General features: G+C 45.0%; 1 protein-coding gene across 1 annotated transcript in view; it reads left to right on the top strand.

Annotated features, from left to right (window-relative positions):
• The window catches only part of LOC143830980 (aldehyde oxidase 2-like), a 42,761-nt gene that overhangs the window by 10,749 nt on the left and 14,552 nt on the right, over positions 1 to 17,460 (top strand). Inside the window, exons 9-15 of the mRNA XM_077324198.1 lie at positions 1,484 to 1,608; positions 5,182 to 5,315; positions 6,963 to 7,050; positions 9,393 to 9,479; positions 11,948 to 12,139; positions 14,159 to 14,386; positions 15,708 to 15,836. Coding sequence (XP_077180313.1) covers positions 1,484 to 1,608; positions 5,182 to 5,315; positions 6,963 to 7,050; positions 9,393 to 9,479; positions 11,948 to 12,139; positions 14,159 to 14,386; positions 15,708 to 15,836 — 983 coding nt within the window. The remainder of the gene's footprint in view (positions 1 to 1,483; positions 1,609 to 5,181; positions 5,316 to 6,962; positions 7,051 to 9,392; positions 9,480 to 11,947; positions 12,140 to 14,158; positions 14,387 to 15,707; positions 15,837 to 17,460) is intronic.

The raw sequence follows: 17,460 nt of genomic DNA, 5'->3' as shown, positions 1-17,460 counted from the left end.
AGCAAGCCATTACAATATATGAACTTTGGGGGCTGGAACTGATGCTGGGTAAAGACCCAAATCCCTGTTGGCAGTTCCTGGAAGGCTGTAGGGTGTTCCAGGGAGGTGGAGTGGGGAGATAGAGACCCCCAAGCTATTGGTTCATCCTGCAAGGGCATCATCTTTCCCAGCCTCCAAGGAAAGGGTATTTAACACTATGTAAGTTTTCTGAGCAGAGTTGGGAACTCCCCTGTGTCTATATTTCTTCTGCAGAAAAAAATATAAAAAGATTTTTTTCACTCAACATGATTAATTGGGAGCATTTTGTTGGGCAAAAGAATCCTACTTAGGCTGCTTGGCTATCAGTTCCATTTGATCTGCTTTAGGATGCTTAGGGCTGATCCTGCGTTGAGCAGGGGGTTGGACTAGTTGGCCTGTATGTTTCCTTCCAATGTTTCTATGATTCTGTGATTCTATGATCCTTTATTGCTGTGACCTCCTTCATTGCTGTGAGGTTCTCATGCTGTTTGTAGATGGATTCATATGATATCATCACCAACTGGCTGCACTCCAGTTTATTTTCCCGTAGTGTCAGACTTTTTCTTGTACAACATAAGCATACCATGAGCAAGCCACATGTGGACTAGCAAAGTTCTAGTGAGGCATTGGAGTGGGGAGGGGCTTCTGTCCCAGTCCTTGTTATTGCCTCTTTTTCTTTAAGCTTCTAATGCTGCAATTGCTACTTCAACTGTGAGGCTGATGGCCCTGCATTTCTGAATGGATATTTTATATAGATGTGGAGAGACTTTGATTATGTGTGTGTATGTGTGTATTTATATTTATATTTATATTTATATTTATATTTATATTTATATTTATATTTATATTTATATTTATATTTATATTTATATTTATATTTATATTTATATTTATATTTATATTTATATTTATATTTATATTTATATTTATATTTATATTTATATTTATATTTATATTCTGCCCTCCTAGAAGGCAGTATAAAATGATAACCAGGTTTTATCAAGCACCTATAAAAAATCTGAAGTTGTCATTCAGTCTCTTCCAGGAGATGGCAAGGTTTTGGTGAGATTTTGGCCCCATGATAGTATTGCCTAAGTGTACATGGGGATAGTGTGTTCAGATGCAATCATTTAGAAAACTGCTAGGGCAGATGAGTTAGAAGAAGAAGAGAACAGTTGGCTTTTATACCCCAATTTTCGCAGCCCGAAGGAGTCTCAAAACAGCTGACAATTGCCTTCCCTCCCTGTCCCCCACAACAGACACCCTGTAAGGTAGGTGAGGCTGAGAGAGCTCTGACAGGACTGCTCAGTCACAACAGCACTTTCAGGACTGTGATGGTCACCGAGAATCAAACCTGGCTTGCCAGATCAGAAGCTGCCCTTCTTAACCACTACACTATGCTGGCTCTTGGGGGAATGGTTGAGATGAGCTTCAGGTTTTTCCAACTTTCATTTGATTTTCACAGGTGAAAACCATATTGGAGGACAAAGCCATTTTTACATGGAAACAAACCGTAGTGTCGTCATTCCAAGAAAAGAGGATAATGAAATGGATGTATATGTCTCCACCCAGGATGCTTCACACGTTCAGGTAGCTCAAAGTCAAATTCTTATTGGGCCAAAGATTGGAGGTAACAACAGTGGTTTTCAGAATATTAAAGAGGCTTTGTTGTTCAAGGCATGTTAGCTCATCCTAGTTTGACTTCATTGGACACCATGGACAGCAGGTTCATAGACACCATGGACAGCAATGTTTTTATATAGTGCTCAAATATAACTGCTACTAGAATTAAAGCAAGAGCCTCTTGTGGCGCAGAGTGGTAAGGCAGCCGTCTGAAAGCTTTGCCCGTGAGGCTGGGAGTTCGATCCCAGCAGCCGGCTCAAGGTTGACTCAGCCTTCCATCCTTCCGAGGTCGGTGAAATGAGTACCCAGCTTGCTGGGGGGTAAACGGTAATGACTGGGGAAGGCACTGGCAAACCACCCCGTATTGAGTCTGCCATGAAAACGCTAGAGGGCGTCACCCCAAGGGTCAGACATGACTCGGTGCTTGCACAGGGGATACCTTTACCTTTACCTTTACCTAGAATTAAAGCCCGTTGCAGTGTTAAATGCAATGGGAGCTAGCATGGGGGGAGGAGGAGTGCTGGAGAGAACTCCTGGTCCCCTCCTCCCAGGCAGTCCTCTCGCCAGCACCCCGCCCTGCCCCAAAAAGGCCGGCTGGGGATGCTCCAATCAGGACACGCACAGCTTCCGTGAACCAGAAGCAGGCACAATACACTCTCCAAACCAAAAACCAAAAAAGGAACACAACCCAAACTTAACAGGTAGGAACTCAAAAGTTGAGCTGTACAATAAAATAATGTAAAACTTGTTGGTATGATAGCTTTTTTTCTGACGCACATGAGATACACTCTCAGCACAGAATTAAATAATAGTGCAGAGTAGTGACCCTAGGCACATATCTTAAGAGGTAGTCTCCAAAAAGGATAAAATTTACATATATTGGTTGGAGCCATAATTTACAGATCCCATTCAACCACTCAGCTACACTTTATAAAGAGTTCAATATAGATACTTTATAGAGAGTGTATCATCACAGTTCTGACCACTGAGGAAGACCCAGTAGGGTCGAAACGTGTTTGGTCTTACGTGCTGTTAGTTCTGTATAGTTTTTATGAAGTTTTTATTCTGTTTTTAATTGTGCACTATAATAAATAATAATAATAAAATAATAATAATAATAGTAAATAACCAACAAGTTTTACATTATTTTATTGTACAGCTCAGCTATACACTCTGGCCAGGAGGCCTCTGCTCAAATATTGAAGGTAGCTAAGTGTTACAGATAAGTAATGTAAACAAGCTTGATTTGATACTCCCACTTTGTAGTCATTTGTCAGTGATTACTAAGAACAGAGTCATTATTAGGAATTGGCATGAACTGGTTTACAAACAAAATTTCATCATGAATTTAGGTTGGTTCATGTTTTGCGAAATGAGGCTTCTGAACTGAAGAACTGCCATGAACTTTCATGAATTTTGATGTGGTTCGGCAGAAAGCAGAAAGCAGAGGTTCAATGGCTCTGAGCCATTCAAACGCTGCTTTCTGCTGTTCACAGAAAGCAGCTCAGCATCGGGTTCTGCTGTTTGGTTTAAATAGCTCAGACTGTTTCTGCAATAGCAACATCGTTGAAATTTGCATTTTTAAAGGGTCGACTTTTTAGTCTGTAGACTATTAAATAACGTCCTCAAATGGATCTCTGAAAATAAGATTCTTGGCCCCAAACAAATTGGGTTTTGTGCAGGAAAGTCCACCCTAGACCATTGTGTCACCCTGACCCACTTAGTTAATAAATATAGCAGTAAAAACAGAGCCAATTTTTTGTTGCTTTCTTGGATCTAAAGAGAGTATTCGATTCCATCCCCAGAGAATTGCTATGGAACAAGTTGGCTGATCTGAACATAAAGGTTTCCATGATTTTGCAAAGACTAGCACTTTGGATTTCTCATAATTCAATGTGAGTCTATTAGATTCACAATATGCAAAGCATTGATTGAGGAGACGCTTTAATCCAACTTGTGAACAAGACATGATGACAGCATCATCAGCATAAAGTAAAAGTGGAGTATGCAGAGAGCCAAGCTTAGGGCAATGGCCATCTACAGTAAATTGTGATGGAGCTAAATCATTTAGAAATGGTTAAATAAAAAGGGTGCCACTATACAGCCCTGTTTAATGCCCTTATTGATTATGATTTTGGTGTTAGTTTCCCTTGGGGAATAAGTCTTGTATGTGAATATAGTTTCCTTATTAGGAAAAGTAACCTTTTATATTTCAGATTATCATGGAGTCCTTGGTAAGACTGGGGACACACTCTAGATTCTCCCCTTATCTACCAACTCAGGGCCCCTCTGAATACCCAACAGCTTGGGCACCAAATGTTTGTTGATATAACAGCTGGCCTGTAACTTCAAAGGCTCAGAAGAGAAATCCAAGGGCCAGTGGGATTCCAGGAAGGGAAATCTTGCTGCATTCATACCTATCTGACTAGATCAGTGGTTCTCAGTGACCCCCGGGGGGTTCGATTGACCCTCTCACGGGGGTCGCCGCAGATCCCTGGGGAATGCCAGGAGAGGGGGAGAAGGGCAGTGGCAGAAGCACCTTGGCACTGGCCTCCTCTGCGACACTAAAGGGGAAGCCCAGGAAGCAAGGTCCCACTCAGCACCTGTGGCGCTGGCCTCTTTTGCAGTGCAGAGGAGGCCAGTGCCATGGCTCTGCCACCACCGCCATAGGGGGAGTCCGGGAAGCAACACTCCACCCAGCATTCCCCAGAGAATGCCTCAGCTTGGCTCCGCCTCCTCAGAGCTCACCGAGGCAGCACAAAAGAGGCTGGTGTCAATGCGCTGCAAGCAGAAGTGGCTGCCGCCACCCCTGCCACTGGATTGCCACAAGCTTGTTGTCAGGAACCAAGCAGTTGAGACCCAGCAAACTCACACCATAGATATCAGCATCCAGCTTCAGTAGAAAGCTTTAAGTGAAAAGTCTTTATTTTGGAAGAATAAAGTCCACACATTGCTTATGCTCACAGACAGCAGGTTTTGACAGAGACACCATAGTAGGGGGTGGCAGGATCTAGATACCTGGGCCGGAGGAAAGGGGCAAGGCAAAAAACAAACGTAGACGGGAATCGGGCATTCACACAGGAATGTAGGATCACAGCATCCTTTAATATGGAGTGGTGTTAAAGCAATTTCCCCATCTGTTGTTTTGGGCTCCGGAGAAAGCAGCCTTGAGGAAGGGAGATAGCAAGGCACCGTGGAAACCAGGGGGGAGCCTTTGAAATGCAAGCTGAGAGCAAGGGGAGGGTTGGCACTCCGAGCCTCATGAGGTAAGCCAGAATTGGGCAGGAGTCCTGAGAAGAATGCGAGGAGAAGAATATGGAAACTGGGACAGGAACCAGGGGTTCATGACACTTGTTTGTGATGGGAGGGCTCCTGCTGGTGAATCTGCAATCCCACACTTGCTCCTTGGGCATATGGAAGAAATAAACATGCAGTCAATATGACGGGAAAGGACAGGCCTGTTTTATAGCCTGCTTTCTCTCTCTCTCTCTCTCTCTCTCTCTCTCTCTCTCTCTCTCTCTCTTTTTTTTTTTTTTACAGAACATAGTGGCTGCAGCAATGGGTACCCAGTACAATAAGATCAGATGCCACACAAAACGAGCAGGCGGAGCCTTTGGAGGGAAATGCGTGAGACCTTCCTTTCTGGCTGCGGCCGCTGCTGTAGCAGCACACAAGTAAGAGCTCCAATCGTCTGTGATATTTTAGAAATGAAATATAAGCGATATCTTCTTCAATATTGAAGCCGGATATGGATTTAGGGAGAGGGCAAAGAACTGTTCAATTGTACCTGACCTCTCCTCTCCCATACAGATCCTTCAGCCAGATCCTTCCTATCCCCGTTTTGGCATTACCGTGTGACCACGGCTCCCCAAGTTAAAAAAAACAAACAAAACAGGTCAACTCCCAAATGCTCAGCTGTTATTCTGTGAGCAACAAAGATAGTAAATGATTACAAACTGTATATTTCCCCTGATTTTGGGGGAAAGACACCGTCATCCTGTCCAGATCGCATGTAGGTCTCCAGGTAGGTCACCTGCGTGGCTTTATGGTCTAATGCTGCAACAATCAATTGGAAATAAACTTCGAGAAAACTAAGATTTTAGTTTTTGCAAAAACCCGCTATAAATATTCATGGAAAATTGATGGGCACAGCATTAAGCAGGTGTCCCATTTCAAATACCTTGGTCTCAACTTTTCCTTTAACAACATATGGGCACATCATTGGAAGCAGATCACCAAAACCATGAAAACATCCCTAGCTCTCCTTAATAAATTCTACCATCAAAAGGGGAATAAAAATATTCCAGCTGTGATAAAAATTCATTCCATGAAATTCATCCCGGACATTTTGTATGGCATTCCAATCTGGATCCCACCCTTAGGGTCCCCTGCCCTCAGGAGCAACGTTTTGTGGGCTTCAGTGGAAAGGGGAAGGCACTGTTCCCTCTGAAGCCAGTGTGGTGTAGCTCTTAGACTATGGGAGAACCAGGTTTAAATCCCCAATCTGCCATAGAATTTTGCTGGGTAGCCTTGGACCAGTCACTGTCCTTTTAATTTAAAATTGGAGGGGAGGAGAGCAATGTAAGCTGATTTGAGCCCTGATTGGGGAGAAAGGTGGGGGTGAAAATGAGGTATATGAATAAAAATCCAATCTAATGTTATGATAAGTGTTACTTAGATGTACCTAGGTATTTTGCAATTTCATTCTAGGTTATGTAATGTTTAATATTTGTCCTCCTTGACCCATTATGCATGGTCCAGAATGCCCATGCTGGCGGTGGCAGGGCATCGGGGAAAATCTCCGATTATGGAGATGGCCTGGCCCAGGGCCACGGAAGACTCGTGTTATGGAAATGTAGGAACTTCTGCGGTCCCTGGGATAGTGCGGGCGCCAGCAGGGGCTGGGGCGGGCCAGTGCTGTGCATAATCGACAGTGCTGGGCCTTTCGGCCCACACAGCCCCAACCTACAGTGTCCCTGTAGGGATACCACATGCCCCTGTGCACTCCACTGAGCTGCAGAGCCACAGAGTCATCAGGGGAATCCCCCTGCCCCCGCCATAGCATGCGGTGGAGGCCCAGCCCCTCCCCACTCACCCACAGCCGCTGCCAAGGCCAGGCAGCATCCCGGGCTTCCCAGCCCCAGCGCACAGCACGTGTGTGCACGCTATGCCAGGGCGTCGAAGTACGCTGGGGAGCCCGGCCCCTGTACATATAGCGCAGTGGCCGCCCGGCATAGCAGCCGCTGTGCATAATAGGTCCTTGAAACTTACTCTGAAGTCAGCAGGAGTCCCTGTCTGTTTGACTGTCTGTCTGTTTGCAGAACTGGCTGCCCGGTTCGGTTTACTCTGGACCGAGATGAAGACATGGTCATAGCTGGAGGGCGACATCCTTTATTTGGGAAATATAAAGTAAGCAATACTGATTTTGGCACGTTCTGCTGTTTAGATAATACCTCTGCAGGTACCAACTTGCTGATTGTTCCTGGCCCCAAAGATGCTCGCCTGGCCTCAACCAGGGCCAGGGTCTTTCGGTCCTGACCCCAACCTGGTGGAATGAGCTCCCGGAGGAGCTGCAGGCCCTCGGAGAGTTTATGGCTTTCCATAGGGCCTGCAAAATGGAGTTCTTCTTTCAGCTTGATAGTCAGTGCTAGTGCTAGAGCAGGTGATACGGGTCCCCCTTGGCATTGGTACCTGAACATCTGGTACCAAACATCTGGCTTCCCCCCATTCTGCCCTCGCAAGGGCCTTCCTGTTTTTTTGTTTTTTGTTTTTGCCATCTGTTAAGATTTTTTAGTATTGTAACTGGGTTTTAATAGTGTTTTATTGAATTTCGTTGTATGGATTTTCTATTTATGTGATCCCCCGCGAGCTGATTTTCGAGAGCAGCGGGCGATAAATGAATCAAATAAACAAATGAACAAATGATTTAGGGAGAGGGCAAAGAACTGTTCAATTGTACCTGACCTCTCCTCATTTCCACATCCTTGACTTTGTTTTTTTGCCTGAGAGCCAGCATGGTGGATTGATTAAGAGTGGCATATACCAAGGAGCCTCTTGTGGCGCAGAGTGGTAAGGCAGCCATCTGAAAGCTTTGCCCATGAGGCTGGGAGTTCAATCCCAGCAGCCGGCTCAAGGTTGACTCAGCCTTCCATCCTTCCGAGGTCGGTAAAATGAGTACCCAGCTTGCTATGGGGGTAAATGGTAATGACTGGGGAAGGCAATGGCAAACCACCCCCTATTGAGTCTGCCATGAAAACGCTAGAGGGTGTCACCCCAAGGGTCAGGCATGACTCGGTGCTTGCACAGGGGATACCTTTACCTTTACCTTTATACCAGGGAGCTTTGGGAGAGGAAGAGGGAAGTGAGATGGCTAGAGCAAGTGTGGGGGAAGACTCACAACGAAGCTGCAAGAACATCCTACCGCATGCTTATGAAGGCGTATTGAGATGGTAGTGAAAATGGCAGTGAGAGTTTTACATCACTTCTAGTGCGTCCGTGAGCTCTTGCATGGCACAACTGTTCAGAGTAGTTCGGTCCCTTAACATCCTGGAGGAAGGGTGTCAAAATTCTAGCAAATTGGTTCTGAGACCTCAATCTGAGATCCTGGAAAACTACTGCCAGTATTTATTATTTATTTTGTTTTATTTATTCATATTTTTATACCGCCCTCCCCGAAGGCTCAGAGCGGTTTACATGTAACTGAACCTATACATGAAACCATGTATCTGTAGACAATACTGATTTTGATGGCTCGTGTCTTCATTTGTGTTCATGACTCATTTCCAACTTGATGGCCAAAAAAGGGAGTTAGCTGGGGAATACACTTTCCTAGTCGTGCAGGCCTTGTGAGATATTGGTGCTGCATGCCCAAAGAATGGTACGTCATGACATTTTTAATTAAAACGTAATTTAATTAAACCTGTTTATAAACCTGTAATATCACTGCTCGGTCAGAACAGCTTTATCAGTGCTGTGGCAAGCCCAAGGTCACCCAGCTGGTTGCATGTGGGGGAGCGCAGAATCGAACCTGGCATGCCAGATTAGAAGTCCGCACTCCTAACCACTACACCAAACTGGCTCTCTGAACCAACTCTTCTTCTCCTTCAGTAATATTGGCACTCTGGACCATCGCTGGGCGACCACAGCCCGCACAGAGCACCTCTGGACGACAGCTAGGCTCCCTTCCCCCCCCCCCCACCGGTCAATGGTGTGCCGCTTTACCTTTGTTCTTTATCATGACAGCAGAAAACATTTTGGGGGGGTGGGAGGGAATTAATGTTTGACTATATTGGCTACCTGTCCAAAGCTGAAGGTTCAGTGTTGTCAAAAGCTAATAAAATAGAAACATAAGAAAAGAAAATTCAGTTGACATAAATAAAACTTTAAAATCCCAGTGGCAAATGGGAATATGGCAGTTTTGAAGTGAAAAGTCCAAGTTGGTTTGAATAGATCTCTAGACCACGGTTAGAGGTTGGCAACTCCAGGTGTCTCCAAGCTGTGCAGGCCTTAGGTTATTCCGGACCTCCAGGCTATTCCTGGAGGTTGGCAACCCCTAATGGTCAGTGGTGTCCCTCTTTCCCAATCTTGAAATCTGGTCACCTTAGCCTTGTTGTTTTACTGTTGATTGGGTAAATTATTGGGTTTTATTGTATTTTAATGTTTTGTTGTGTGAACCGCCGAGACCTGTGGGGGAGCAGCAGTATATAAATTTAAAAATAAATAAATGAATGAATAAAATGTTTTATTTTTAGGTGGGATTCATGAATGATGGAAAAATCAAAGCTGTTGACCTTGAGTACTATGTAAATGCTGGGTGTACGAAAGACTTTAGTGTATGGGTAAGTTTTTCATAAAGCAGTATCACATTCACAACTAGGGAAATGGGACAAAATATGTTTGGCTCTGCCTTGTGAGGGAGGAAAGATTTCTTGGTTGTTACTCGTTGGTGTAGGAGCATGCCTTCAATTCTTTTGGTACAGAATGACTCCTGTGTTCTAACCCTGGTCTAAATGACAAATTTACCACTTTTCAGTTGCAGATTTGATGTTTGTAGTGAGTACTTGCCATGTAAGTAATATTAATATGAACTGTGTGGCTTTCAGGTTTCAAAAAGAACAGTTGTAAAAGGTTTCCTCTCCCCCTTCCTTCCTGTTGATTTTGCCCAAAAGGCAGTGGGTTCCGTTTGCATGTGAGAGAGGGCAATCAATCAATCTTTATTTAAATGGTCGTAGAACAGAGCATTAAAAAACAGTAACAGAGAGGGCCTTGTCTTTCACTAGCACCTTTTCTTCTTTTGCCTGGCCACTACCATTCAACCTCAAAGAATCACAGAATAATAAAGTTGGAAGGGACATCATGGGTCATCTAGTCCAACCCCCTGCACTATGCAGGACACTCACATCCCTATCGCTCATCCACTGCAACCTGCCACCCCCTTGAGCCTTCACAGAATCAGCCTCTCTGTCAGATGGCTATCTAGGCTCTGTTTAAAAATTTTCAAATATGGAGAACCCACCACCTCCTGAGGAAGCCTGTTCCACTGAGGAACCACTCTGTCAGGAACTTCTTCGGAATGTTTAGATGGAATTTCTTTTGAATTAATTTCATCCCATTGGTTCTGGTCCGTCCCTCTGGGGAAAGAGAGAACAACTCTGCTCCATCCTCAACATGGCAGCCTTTCTTTCTCTGCTCACTTTATGAGGCACAGATAAGGGCCCTGTGGATGTCTGTGTAAACTGCTTCACACATTCCCTCCTCTGGCCAGCCAATTGACTATAGCCCAGTCAGGAGTTTCTAGTTAAACCTGGAATGGACAGTCACGCACCCTGGGTGAGATCTCTGACCACAGTCTGAGATCTTTAAAAGGAAATGGTATTAATTTACCAGAAATGCAGTCTCAGTGCAGAGCACAAGGGTACTAGAAGAGTATATGAAAACATTACAGAGTATTTTAAAACCAAGAGAAGCAATAAAAACATGAGATTAAAAAATCTACCGACAAAGATTCTCGCCCCTTATGTGGAACATCCACACAAGGGGCAAGAATCCTTGTTCCCTGACCCCTCCCTCCCTCTTCTCAGGCTTCTGTCAGATGTAAACAGTTATAAACCTAAGGTTTTAATTAGATATAACATATTGTTCTAGCTCCTTTAGCTTGAAGGCTCTTGACGGGAGCTACTTAATAGTTACATTTATAGAGAATTTTGGGATACAGAAATACCCATTATCTGGATTTGACCCATGCCACAGTTCTTTAAAGTGTTGTTGTTGTTGTTATGGTGGTGGTGGTGGTGGTTATTATTTATTTATTTATTTATTTATTTATTTATTTATTTATTCATTCATTCATTCATTCATTCATTCATTCATTCATTCATTTATTTCTCGCTACTCTTGGCAGAGCCGGCTTGTGACGGGTTACAAGATAAACATAAAGATACAAAGTCCCCTAAAACCGCGCTAAAATTACAACGATTAACAGAGATACAGATGCCAATAACAAGTGTGGCGGCAAACCAACTCCCCACCTACCCCTGTTGGGGAATAGGGGAGAACTGCTGGCCACCACTGTTAAAATGTGGTGGGAATACCTTCCTTTGCGGGGGCCCACAGATCTCCTTGCTGCACTGGCCTTCTTACTGGCCCTGCAAAAAGCTGTTACTGTCTGGTGCTGTGACTGTCTTCATATTGCTGAAGTAGCAAGAGAGTGGCTAATAAGTTCAAAAAATAATTAATTTACAAACCTGTGAGCCCTTTTTTGAGAGCCCTTTTGTGAGCCCTGTCTTAGCGGCGTAGCTGATTTATGGCAATCCCATAGGGTTTTCAAGGCGAGGGGAATTTAGAGGTGGTTTGCCATTGCCTGCCTCTGAATAACCCTACCTTCTAGGTGGTCCCTCACCAAATATTTACCAAGGCCTACCCTTCCTAGTTTCCAAGATCTCACAAGACTGGGCTAGCCCTCCACAATGCCAGAAGCTAAAAATAATTTGAACCATTTCATACTACCAGTTTTTAAGGCTTGTTTTAAGCTTCCTTTGTAGCCATCTACAAAACTTTAGTAGATTCCTTTAGACACTGGAGGGAGATTGTTCCTCAGTGGTAGAACATCTCCTTTGTATGCAGAAAATCTCTGATTCAATCCCTGACGAGTCCTTTAAAGAGAGATGCCCAAGACCTGTGCCTGGAAGGCTTCTGACAGTCAGTTGAAAATACAGAGTAAAAAATAGACCAGTGTTATGACAGTATTCAGCCTTGTGTGTTCACAGAGTTCAGGACTGCAAATATAATATCTGTTCCCTTGCACTAGGTCATAGAATGGGCAATGCTAAGCAGTTCTAACGCTTACGACATCCCCAATTTCCGCTGTCGTGGACGTGCCTGCAAGACTAATCTGCCATCGAATACGGCATTTCGAGGATTCGGTTTTGCACAAACAGCTCTTTCTGCAGAAATGTGGGTTTCCGCCGTGGCAGATAAACTTGGGTTGCCTCACGATAAGGTAAATTATATGTCACGTGGTGGTGGTGGTGGTGGGAGTTCTTGTGTGATTCAGGGTGGCTTAGAAAACGCTTATTCTCAGGCTCACAAATACAGGTGTGAGAGGGCGCTTCCAGAGGCGAATCAGTGAGAGAGGCTATACTCACCAATTTCCCCCGAAAAGATGGCCATTTCTGAAAACATAATTTCCCAGCCAACCTTCCTTGAAGTTTTGAGGCCTGACTGGAGAATTTAGGTGACTAGGGTCTGCACACATTTTTTTACCCAGTCGCAGTTCAAATGAATCCCTCCCGTCTACATTGAATTTGATTTGCATTTTGATTTTGGCCACTTTAAATTTTCCCTCTGCAACATGCATGATTGATCCGCAGTGACCCTACCTTTCCCTCGCGATATCCGGAAGTGGATATAACCCTCAATATTTGAAAACCCTGCATCAGGAAGTGTGCAGATTTTTGCTTTTTTCAAATTAAGAAGAAGAAGAAGAAGAGTTGGTTCTTATATGCCGCTTTTCCCTACCCGAAGGAGGCTCAAAGCGGCTTACAGTCGCCTTCCCATTCCTCTCCCCACAACAGACACCCTGTGGGGTGGGTGAGGCTGAGAGAGCACTGATATCACTGCCCGGTCGGAACAGTTTTATCAGTGCCGTGGCGAGCCCAAGGTCACCCAGCTGGCAGCATGTGGGGGAGCGCAGAATCAAACCTGGCATGCGAGATTACAAGTCCGCACTCCTAGCCACTACACCAAACTTAACTCTCTTCTCCGTGCCTCGCAGTAAAGCAGTCTTCCCTGATTGGCCAGGGCATCAGTTCAAAGTTTTCCTGGTTCCCTGTTGCAAGGCTTGTCTTAAAGTGACTGCGCTCCAGAAGCCCTAACTTCTCTCAGCAGAGATTTGCTTCTTGGATTTATTCCCCCTTCCTTTGCTGTCTCCCATCCAAGAATCTCCATACCCAGAGTTGGCAACCATATGAATTAAAACTTTATCCCCCCCCCCAAAAAAAATACCTGGGCATATAAACATATTTTTCAAGTCAGAGGATTGCAACATACGTTTCACTTCTTGTAGAATCATAGTATCACAGAGTTAGAAGGGACCTCCAAGATCATCTAGTACAACCCCCTGCAGAATGCAGGAAATTCACAACTACCTGCCTACCACAGTGACCCCAATTCCATGCCCAGATGATACCCTTCCCTCCCAAAGATCCCCCCAGAATCCCTTGCCAGTTTGGCCTGCAGGAAACTCATCTCCCAATCCTGCTGAATTCAGATTGCTTTGAACTCAGGTCTTCCTCTATCCCCACCACCCAATTGAAACAGAAAGTGTTCTGCACTCGATTGGGAAAGCTCAGAATGGGGAGTAAAATGGCAGCCAGAGGGAGGGGAACTTGGCTGGAGGAAAATGTGAGAATGGAAATGCCATTAGCTTCCTTGCTAAGAGAGTACTCAAGGGGCCACTCACCAGCTCCTGCAATCACAGATGGAGGATAAGAACAAGAGGGGGCTGACAGAAGGAACCATGGAGACTAAAACAAGCAATTTTGCTACTGTATTTTTTGCAAGAAAGGGACAGGATGAACAGCAGTAGATCATGCAGGAAAAACAGTATGGGTCTTGGGGAAATGCCCTAAGGGTGATAGCAGCAGACAGGCTGGTTGGACCACAGAAAGTGGTCGAGGGCCTCATGCAGCCCACGGGCCTCAGGTTGGGGACCCCTGCTGTAGGCCTATCCTTCATTGAGTAGGGGGTTGGACTAGATCACCAGGATGGCTCCTTCCAGCTCTGTGATTCTATGATAGCGGAATATGATTGGAGCGACCTACAATACTAAAGCTAAGAAGCTCTGAGTCTGATCATTTCCTGAGTAGTAGACCCTTTGGTTATCTCATGCACCTGAGCTCCATGATGGCCCAAAGGTGGGATTAAATAAATAAGCTGGGGAAAGGGTAATGTTTCCCAAGTTGGTTTACAAGTACTTGGCATAAATGACAATCTCTCTCTTGCTTTTCTCCTTGTGAAGGTCCGGGAGATGAACATGTTCAAAACAGTGGGTCTCACTCATTTCAAACAAGAGATTGATCCCAGGAATTTGGTTGTGTGTTGGAAAGAATGCTTGGAGAGGTCTGATTACTACAACCGGAGGAAAGCCATAGAGGAATTTAACAAGCAAAACTACTGGAAGAAGAAAGGGATTGCCATCATTCCCATGATATTTGCAACTGGATACTACATCAGGTATTACCAACAGGTAATACTCTACAAGCAGCCCCCACTATAACCACATTTTCTTATGATTAAGGCCTATTGAAATTGAAGGAGTTAATTCAATCTAAAATCAGGAAGACGGAGGAAGAGGAATGGGTCTTGAGTTTCTGTCAAAAAGTAAATTCCATGTTCCCTGGCACCTTTGATACTACAAACTGTTTTTGGAGGGCTGGAGGTTTCAACCACTGGTGAAGCCAATGAAAACAGAATTGATCTGGAAGCCGTTATGGTTGTTCCTTTTGGTATATAAAAGATGTAAAAGAAATTGTATTTACTCATTGTATATATTACAAACATATTGCCTTAGAAAGGTTCCCTCTCTTTTCTGTTGATCGTTCATTGTGAACCTTTCTTTCTTTGTACTGTAATTTCTTGTTACACCATGCTAATCTCACTCTTTTTCGCTGCTCCAGACAGACAAATGCTCTATCTCGATCTATCCCACAAGGCTGTTGTGTGGTTGGTTCCTCCCCCCCCCTCCCCGGCCAAGCTGCTTTTCCTGCCGCAACCCCTGTGAAAGGGTCGTTCAACCCAGGTTGAGAACCACTGAACTAGAAAGAAGACCTTGTGTCTAAAATGCGTGGGGGTGTCCCAGTAGGGTCCGTCCCTGTTACCAACCTACCAGATGTTGTGGTTACTTTGAACAAGGTTTACTCCTGCTCCCAGTAACTCTTTGTACATCCAATTGTTAGGCACCAGTGTGATGTTAGTAGGATAATTCCTAATGAAAGACGTCTATCATTCCTCCCTAGGCTCAAGCTCTGGTGAACATCTATGTAGATGGGTCAGTGTTGGTGTTATGTGGTGGAAGTGAGCTGGGACAAGGGATGTACACCAAGGTGTTACAGCTAGGATGAACATCCATCTGCCATATACATTGCAAAAGAGAGCTACGGAGTGAAAGCTGTTTGGGGAATGTGTTCTAGTTTTATGTCAAAGTAACTCGGTAACTTCCAGGGTATTTTTGTATGTGTGTGTATGACCGTTTACGCACTGTGAACTTCACTGCCCCAACTCCCATGCAGGAGCACCAATTGGGGGCGGATGAGGTGCACCAGGTCAAAAGCTTCCCCATGTGGGTGCAGGAAGAGGTGAGGCAACCTGCCATGACTAAAACTCTAGCCTGCAGCCTGGCATGAAACCTCCAGTGCGTAAATGGTCTATGAGAGGGAGAGAACACAGCTTTTCTAATAAGTTTGTTCCTTTATTTGCTTGACTTGCAAACATTACATTTCTTCTCAGTCTGAGGCAATGCTGTAATTGCTAACAGAAGTGGTGCTATCTTTTGTTTTCAAAACAAAAAGGTTGCCAGCCATGAATTGATGATACCCATATCTTACCTACATGTTTATGAAAGAAGTACTGTTCCAATACCCAACGCCACTGTCACAGCAGGAGGGATTAGCTCGGAGACCAACTGTAAAGCCGTCCAGGTGGGTGGTTATCGGTTCTTGTAAACCTCCAGATGGGACCTCTCGCTATTACGACTGATCTCCAGACAACAGGGATCAGTTCCCCTGGAGATAAAATGGCTGCTTTGGAGGGTGGACTCTGTGGCATTGTAGCCTGCTGAGGATCCTCCCCAAACCCCACCCTCCTTGGCCTCCATCTTCAAGATCTCCAGGTATTTCTTATCCCAGAGCCTTTGTGTCATCTGGTGTGCAGTAGAATTAGGGTATTTTTGATGAATTCTTTTTCAGCATTTGCAGACCCCTGTCTCAAACAGGTCATGTTAAGTCCTGTTAATTTCAATGGAATTTAGTCCCATAGTAAATCCCATAGAGCAGATCCCCAACCCCCGGTCCAGGGACCGGTACTGATCCGTGGATCAGTCGATATCGAGCCGCGGCTCCTCCTCGTCCTCCTCCCCGGGGGCTGCCCTGCCACTCTGCTGCCGGCTCACCTTTGGTGCTCTCCAACGGCCGCCATGGCTGGGGCTCCCCCTCAGTGTGACACTGCACAGCTATTGCTGGCAGTGCCCCCCAGCGGGTGGCAGGAAGTCAGGGGCGCCGGCAAGAAAAAAAGTGGAGCAGGGGCTCAGGCGGAGGCAATGTCCTTCGGCAAAAGACTCCCCCCTCCCCAGGCCTCAGTAAAATTGTCAAGCGTTGACCGGTCCCCGGTGATAAAAAGGTTGGGGATCACTGACATAGAGGAAATGCATGTGTTATTTGTCCCGCTAGTTTGTATATGCTTAAATATTATTATTATGTTCTGGATTGGAACGCCTACCTCTAGCCACTGAAAAGTTTGAGACTAAAAAATTATTGTTTCGGTATATTTGCTCCCACTTCCCCTTAGGGCCTATCCAGATGTTTAAAAACATTTTCTCTCTCTCTTAGCAACCAGGATGAGTGGGCCACATGCAGCAGGCTTAGTCTTCTTCTTTAAAGTGCTATTTAAAAAGACCAAGGGATTCTTTTGTAAGATTTAAATTGGAATTAATATTGAGAAGTGCCCATTGTCACATGAATGATGACACAGGTACTAGCCAATAGGTTTCTATAACACTTTTCTGGCAACTGCAGTCTTAAATTTTACTGCTTAAAGCATGTAGAAGAAGAAGAAGAAGAGTTGGTTCTTATATGCCGCTTTTCCCTACCCGAAGGAGGCTCAGAGCGGCTTACAGTCGCCTTCCCATTCCTCTCCCCACAACAGACACCCTGTGGGGTGGGTGAGGCTGAGAGAGCCCTGATATCACTGCCCGGTCAGAACAGTTTTATCAGTGCTGTGGCGAGCCCAAGGTCACCCAGCTGGCTGTGGAGGAGGGGGTGTCATTTTTTTTCTTATGAACTCCCTTGTCTATTTCAAACTGTGCCCTACTTATATAGAAGTCAGTCTGATCTAAACCAGTGGAAATGAATCCTGGGTAGTTAGACTGTAGGCTTCCAACTGCATGGTCCACAATAGTTCTCTTTGAGCTCCCATTGAAAAGTTAAGAACCTATTCTGGAATAGAGTGTTTTCTGGTTTTCCATAATGGTAGAAAACAGGCTATCTATGCCGTTCATACCTATTCCAAGGGCAGGAATTCAACAGGTAAGGTGCAGCCCCCATCTGT

Source organism: Paroedura picta, chromosome 2, assembly GCF_049243985.1.
Source record: "Paroedura picta isolate Pp20150507F chromosome 2, Ppicta_v3.0, whole genome shotgun sequence".
NCBI lineage: Eukaryota > Metazoa > Chordata > Lepidosauria > Squamata > Gekkonidae > Paroedura > Paroedura picta.
Note: the sequence above shows the minus strand (reverse complement) of the source record. Positions and strands in the feature narration are given on the sequence as shown.